The sequence below is a fragment of the Miscanthus floridulus genome, chromosome 5 (assembly GCF_019320115.1).
Source record: "Miscanthus floridulus cultivar M001 chromosome 5, ASM1932011v1, whole genome shotgun sequence".
NCBI classification, from domain to species: Eukaryota; Viridiplantae; Streptophyta; class Magnoliopsida; order Poales; family Poaceae; genus Miscanthus; species Miscanthus floridulus.
The window spans coordinates 22,057,775-22,063,774 of record NC_089584.1 but is presented as its reverse complement, the minus strand read 5'-3'; the positions used below and the strand labels follow the sequence as shown (position 1 = coordinate 22,063,774).

Sequence of the window (6,000 nt, the reverse complement as noted above, 5' to 3'; positions counted from 1 at the left end):
GCAGGCAGCTACCATATGCCCACTGGATCACTTTTCTTATTCACAGGGTAGTTACTGTGAGGCCACCAGAGATGCTTGCTGAGTACAATGGTGCTATGACGGAATTCCCTGCATACAACATGACTCAGATGTTTTGTCATAGCATGCCACAAGCACCTAGCCAGCCACGCTGTCGTCCCGATGTGCCAGAGTCTACAGCCTAGCAGGATGATATTATCAGGGGCATTACAGCTATAGAGGAGGAGCAGCTTTCTCAGCAGGAGGGGATGGTCGTGAGCGACCCCAGTGATAGTTCTGATGATGACTACCAGCCCATTCCTCAGATGCCTCCTCAGCGACATGACCATGAGGCCGACAGCTCTAGTTCAGCTCCACCTGCCCCACAGACAGACCTTGCTCTCCTTGCCATACTTGAGTGAATGAGGCAGTATCAGGCTCACCAGGCACAGGCAATGTTCACCTAAATGGCCTAAACGGCCATTTAAACGGTTTTGTAAACGGAAACAGTGGCTCTCCGTCTTGTTTAGCGCATAAACGGTGTCCTAAATGGCCAGAACGTTTACATGGTCCTAAACAGAAAAAATGGAGAAAATGGGCGACACAGAACGTTTGTAAACGATGATACGCGGGTTAAACGGGCCGTTTAGGAGATAGAAGCTCACGGGTGGGAATGAAATTTTGGTCCACCAAGAGGCGCGCAAAAACCGGCCCAATTCGCAGTGCACATATATATACTCAGAGGCCCAACTCATTGCCTTTAGGGTTTCATTCTATCCGCCGCCAGCCCCTTTCACGAGCACACTCATTCGGGCGCTGCGACCACCGCTCGTCGGCTAGCCCTACGCTGCTCTGACCCTAGCGCCGCTCGCCAGCTGACTCTAGTGCTGCTCGCCGGCTAGCTGCTGCGTAGCTCGTTGCTCATCACTGTGAATCACATCGCCATGCACTGCTCTGAGGACCAACACCGCACTCCATTCAAAATCCACTGTGTGAGGTTGTTCCTCCCCTGCTCTCAGATTCACAAGCAAGCTTGGACGCTCTATAGGACTGCATGTCGACAACCACATCAGCCTCCAATCTACGGACTACAGGTAGTACCTAAGTCCCGCTTCATGTCCTCCATTCCATTTCACATTATTATCCACCTGTGGATTGCGGTTTACCTCCTATAAAAGTAAAATCAGTGTATGCATGTTGTAATTTGTATGCTATTTGCTATCTAAGTTTTGTGAACTAGTCTAGTTATACTATACAGTATACAGTATATTTTAGTACTATTAGCTGCATGATGTGACCCTAGCTCCCAGAGTGTACAATAAAAGTTCTATACTTTTAATGGGTGAATATACTATATTTGCCTAAATATAAATGTAAAAGAGTAATGCTGCTTACATATTTTTAAGAATATTTGATCACAAGCAAGGTTCCTTATGAGTAGTCTTGTACAGATTGTTAAATAGTTGCCTATGCAGTACAGCAGTACTGCTGATTACATTTTGATCTGCTGGTGGCCTAATGCTCTCTTTTATTTCATCATTTGTAGTTGTAGGATGTCGTCTGCCGCATCAAATCCTTCTAGTTCCACAAGCAAACCAATGCCCCTGAAGAGGAACTCTGATGACATTGGGTGGGATTATGGAGTTTTGGTGGATCCAAACAACTTGAATTTGATCAAGTGCAAGCTGTGTGGTCAAGAAGTATCAGCAGGGACATATAGGTTTAAACTCCATATTGCTGGGATTCATGGCCAGGTTACATGATCTATGCCATCAAGCATGATTTAAGAATACTTACCACATTATAGCAGATTGTTAGTAACTTACTATTTGATTCCTAATTGTGTAGGTTAAACCTTGCAAAAAGTCAACAGAGGAGGACAAAGAAAAGTGCAAGAAAGCCATAGATGACTCAAAGAGAGATAAGAAGGCTAGGTATACAGAGCAACAAGAGGTTAGAGATGCTGTGGATCTTGTTGGTGCACCGGATGCTGATGAGGACACCACCACGGTAGAAGTAGAAGAGATTGATTGTTCTGGAGGGAATGGCATTAGAAAAATAGGGCCTATGGATAAGTTTATAATGCCTCTTGATAAAGCCTCGCTGAACAACACAAAGGTGACTCGGCAACAATTAATCACCCAAACAGTATGGAAAGAGAGACAACATGCCTTGCAGCGCTACATTGCGAGATGGGTGTATGTGCGCGGTAATAATCTTGCCCATTGATCCATTCTACATTTTAACCTTCAAGGCTTCAATTGATTGCTGCATTTGTACTTTCTAAACTGAATTGATCTAATTTGCAGTGGTTTTTATTTTGTTTCAGGTGTATCTTTCAACAAGATCAACAATGTAGAGTTTGATCAAATGCTAGAAGCGGCTGGTCGTTTTGGCCCTGGTGGAAAAAAACCAAACCAGCATCAGCTACGGGAATCATTGTTGTCTGAGGAAGTGGAGGAGACAAAGAAGTTGATGAAGATGCATGAAGATGAATGGGCAAAAAATGGTTGCTCCCTAATGACTGATGCATGGACTGACCAGAAAAGGAGAAGTATAATGAACATTTGTTTGCATTGCAGCATTGGTTCAAGCTTTCTTGAATCAAGGGAATTCTCAGAAGAGTCACACACAGGGCAGCTTATCTTTGAGTATGTGGATGACTACATTGAGCGAATAGGTACTAAAAAAATCATGCAAGTAGTCACAGACAATGCTTCAAATAATATGGCAGCAAAGGATTTACTGTTTGTGAAGAGGCCAAATATTTTTTGGAGCTCATGTGCAACTCACACCCTGAATTTGATGCTTGAAGGAATTGGAAAGATGAAAAATTTCAAGGGCTGCATTGATCAAGCAAAATCATTAACCATCTTCATCTATTCACATCATAAAACCTTGTCATTGATGAGGAAATTTACAAAGAAAAGAGATATAGTGAGGCTTGGTGTTACTAGATTTGCTTCATCCTTCCTCACACTACAGAGCTTGTATGAGAAGAAGGAGCAACTAAGGGCAATGTCTCAGTGTGATGAATGGGACAAATTCTTAGGTTTAAGTCATATAAAGAAGAGCAGCAAAGGTGTCCTAGCCACAGCTACAATGACGAAACCTACCTTTTGGAGTGCGGTTGCACTTTGCTTGAGGATTTTTGAGCCACTAGTCAAGGTGCTTTGCATGGTTGATAGTGATATCAAGCCATCCATGGCCTTCCTGTATGGAGACATTATAAAGGCAAAGGATGAAATCAAGGTGGGCTTCCGAAACATTGATAGGCTAGGGAATCTTAATGCCTACAACAATGTCATAGAGATCATTGAAGAGAAGATGAAGAATAGGCTGGACACTCCGTTGCACTTGGTTGCATATTTTTTAAATCCATATTACAGCTACAACAATGATTCTATCTTCACAGATGAGCTAGTCATGGATGGATTCATCACTGCTGTTGAGACCTTCTACCATGGTGACTACGACAAGCAATGCAAAGTACTCAATGAGGAGCTACCCAAGTTCAGGGATAAACAAGGCCACTTTGGAAAACCTGTAGCAAAAGAAGGCTGCAAGAAGTATGATTTTGATCCAGGTACTTATCTTCCTTTTTATTCGTTGCCTGCTTCATGTAATTTTTTTGTGGTCTGTACTACTTTACACTTGCAGCAAAACTACTATGCAAGTATTTTTGATATACTATTTGGCTCTTTCACTTGCAGCAAAATGGTGACCCAATTATGGTACTCAGGCTCCAACTTTGCAAAGGATGGCTATAAGGATTCTCTCTTTAACTGCTAGCGCTTCTGGTTGTGAAAGGAATTGGAGCTGTTTTGAAGGGGTAAGCCTTCCAAGTTCCAACTCAAATATGTTCGTATTTTTTATTTTAGAATTGTCATGTGTGGACTAAAACCAGATTTTCATCTTTACTTTTGTAGAATCATACAAAGAAAAGAAACAGACTAACATGTGAGCGTCTCAATCAACTTGTTTTTGTACAATACAATAACAAGATGAGTGCAAAAAAGGAGAAGGCCAAGAAGAATAATAAGATGGATCCTCTTCTATCAACTGAGTCAAATCATGCTCAAGGATGGCTTGTTGAATGTGGAGATGAAGATGATGGTGAACCTGTTTGTGGGCTGACATGGAATTTAATTGAAGAGGCCTATGGGGTTGAGGAATGTGGTAAACTCCGTAGGAGTGCAAGGCTAGCCCAAATGAGACAAGTCACTGAAGATGAATTTGAATCTGAAGCAGAAGAAGCAACCAATGAGGAAGCCATTGACTTTGAGTCTAACCAAGAGGATGTCGTCCCACTTGTTGGGGATGATGAGCAGGATGGGGACAATGAGGAGTAGTCCCATTACTGCACATGCATGGCTGCTTATTTTATTTTGCTTTCGCTTATGACTTAGAACTAATTTATCTTTGCATATCTTTGAACTTTTGCTATGCCTCCACTTCCAGCCAGTTTGTAGCTTTTGTGTATGCCATGACCCATGAGTAGTCGACCTAACTTGTGGCTGGTTTGTGAGAAATTATAGCAGAGGCTAGAGGCGACATTTGTGATTTGTCATGCATGAATGCATGATGCATATTTGTTGCACTCATGTCATATGTACTGAAGACAAGTGTAATGAATTGATGTGACCATGGCTCATGATGTGATATTATTCTTGGTTCTAGCTACATGCTTGTGAGTTGTGACTTTGATAGTGTCTGAAAATTTACATTTTTATATGCATAAATATATATTTTTGGGTGAAATTATACAAATCCATTTAGTCTGTTTAAACACCGTTTAAACTGTCTAAACGGTAAACAGAGGGTGGCCGACTGTTTAGCGTTTAGCGTTTAGGAAAACATTGGGCACAGGAGACCACCGCTACATTTGCACAGTTCCAGGCTCGGTAGGATGAGTTCTAGAGCCAGTAGCAGGCGATCTAGCAACAGCTTCTCATGCAGCAGCAGCTACTCGGGTTTATACAGCATGTTGTGACAGCTATTGGGGCTCCACTGTCACAGCCTTCGCCCAGCTTGGTCATACTACCACTACTTCTATGACTCCAGCGTTACAGCCTAGTGGGCTTCAGAGTCAGGGACAGCCACCAACACAGTTTGCTTCACCGACAGAGCAGGTGTCCTAGTATTTTGCTACATCACTGCTAGCCCTACAGTTCATACCTCTTCAGATGGGCTTCACATCGAAAGAGACACCCTCGCTGCTAGTGCTAGGGACCACAGTGTCCAGAAGCCTTGGTGCTTCCTTTAGTGAGTTGACAGGGATGCCTACTCCTCCATATCTACATGTCCCAGGTCCTTCTATAGTTGCACCTATTACTAGGACTATAGAGACGCTCCCTTCCTTAGTGACATCATCAGAGCCTACTATAGTTATACCTTTAGAGTCACAGGCAGCTCCAGTCCTTGATCTGACCTAGTCTGCTACCGCATTGCTACCAGCTACAGAGGGTCAGACAGCTCAGAGCTCTGGATCAGATGATGATGGCACCCTAGTTCCAGCTCGCTCCATGTACCTCAGCGCCTAGCTCGTCCGCTATAGCCCCACCGACCAACCCTTAGGTTTTGGTGTTTGACACCAAAGGGGGAGAGGGTTCGAGTATGTTAGCCTTAGGGGGAGCGACGTATCTAGGGGGAGCTTAGTTATCATATTAGCTTATATATTACATTTGGAGTTTTAATGTGTGATACACTATTATGCATTCGTCGTGTGTTTACTTCTTATGCATTAAGCTATATTTATGTGATAGTGATATCTACGTGATCGTGATATATGACATGTGTGCTCTCTACTTTGAATTTTTCATATGTCATATCACTTGTGTTACGCTCATTTGCTTTTGCTTCCGTGTTTTACTCCGATGCAAATGAGCTTCATTACTTGTACTCATGCTTAATTCATATCTTTTGAGTACATCATGATAGCTTGGGTCATATAAGCTTGTCCTAACTCTTTTGTTCTTATTGACAAAAGCTTATATGATCCAA

The 6,000-nt window shown here is 42.8% G+C and overlaps 1 protein-coding gene across 1 annotated transcript; it reads left to right on the top strand.

The window, feature by feature from the left end:
* Positions 1-1,595: 1,595 nt before the first annotated feature.
* LOC136454396 (uncharacterized) lies at positions 1,596-4,349 on the top strand. Its single transcript, XM_066454839.1, has 6 exons — positions 1,596-1,751; positions 1,846-2,206; positions 2,327-3,583; positions 3,711-3,717; positions 3,808-3,829; positions 3,927-4,349. The coding sequence occupies exons 1-6, from the start codon at positions 1,596-1,598 to the stop codon at positions 4,347-4,349; spliced, it is 2,226 nt and encodes a 741-aa protein (XP_066310936.1).
* Positions 4,350-6,000: the final 1,651 nt, after the last annotated feature.

Coding starts and splice junctions, on each gene's coding strand:
- LOC136454396 (XM_066454839.1), top strand. CDS start 1,596: ATGCCCCTGAAGAGGAACTCTGATGACATTGGGTGGGATTATGGAGTT. Junction 2,207..2,326: donor GAGATGGGTGTATGTGCGCG/GTAATAATCTTG, acceptor ATTTTGTTTCAG/GTGTATCTTTCAACAAGATC. Junction 3,830..3,926: donor ATTGGAGCTGTTTTGAAGGG/GTAAGCCTTCCA, acceptor TTACTTTTGTAG/AATCATACAAAGAAAAGAAA.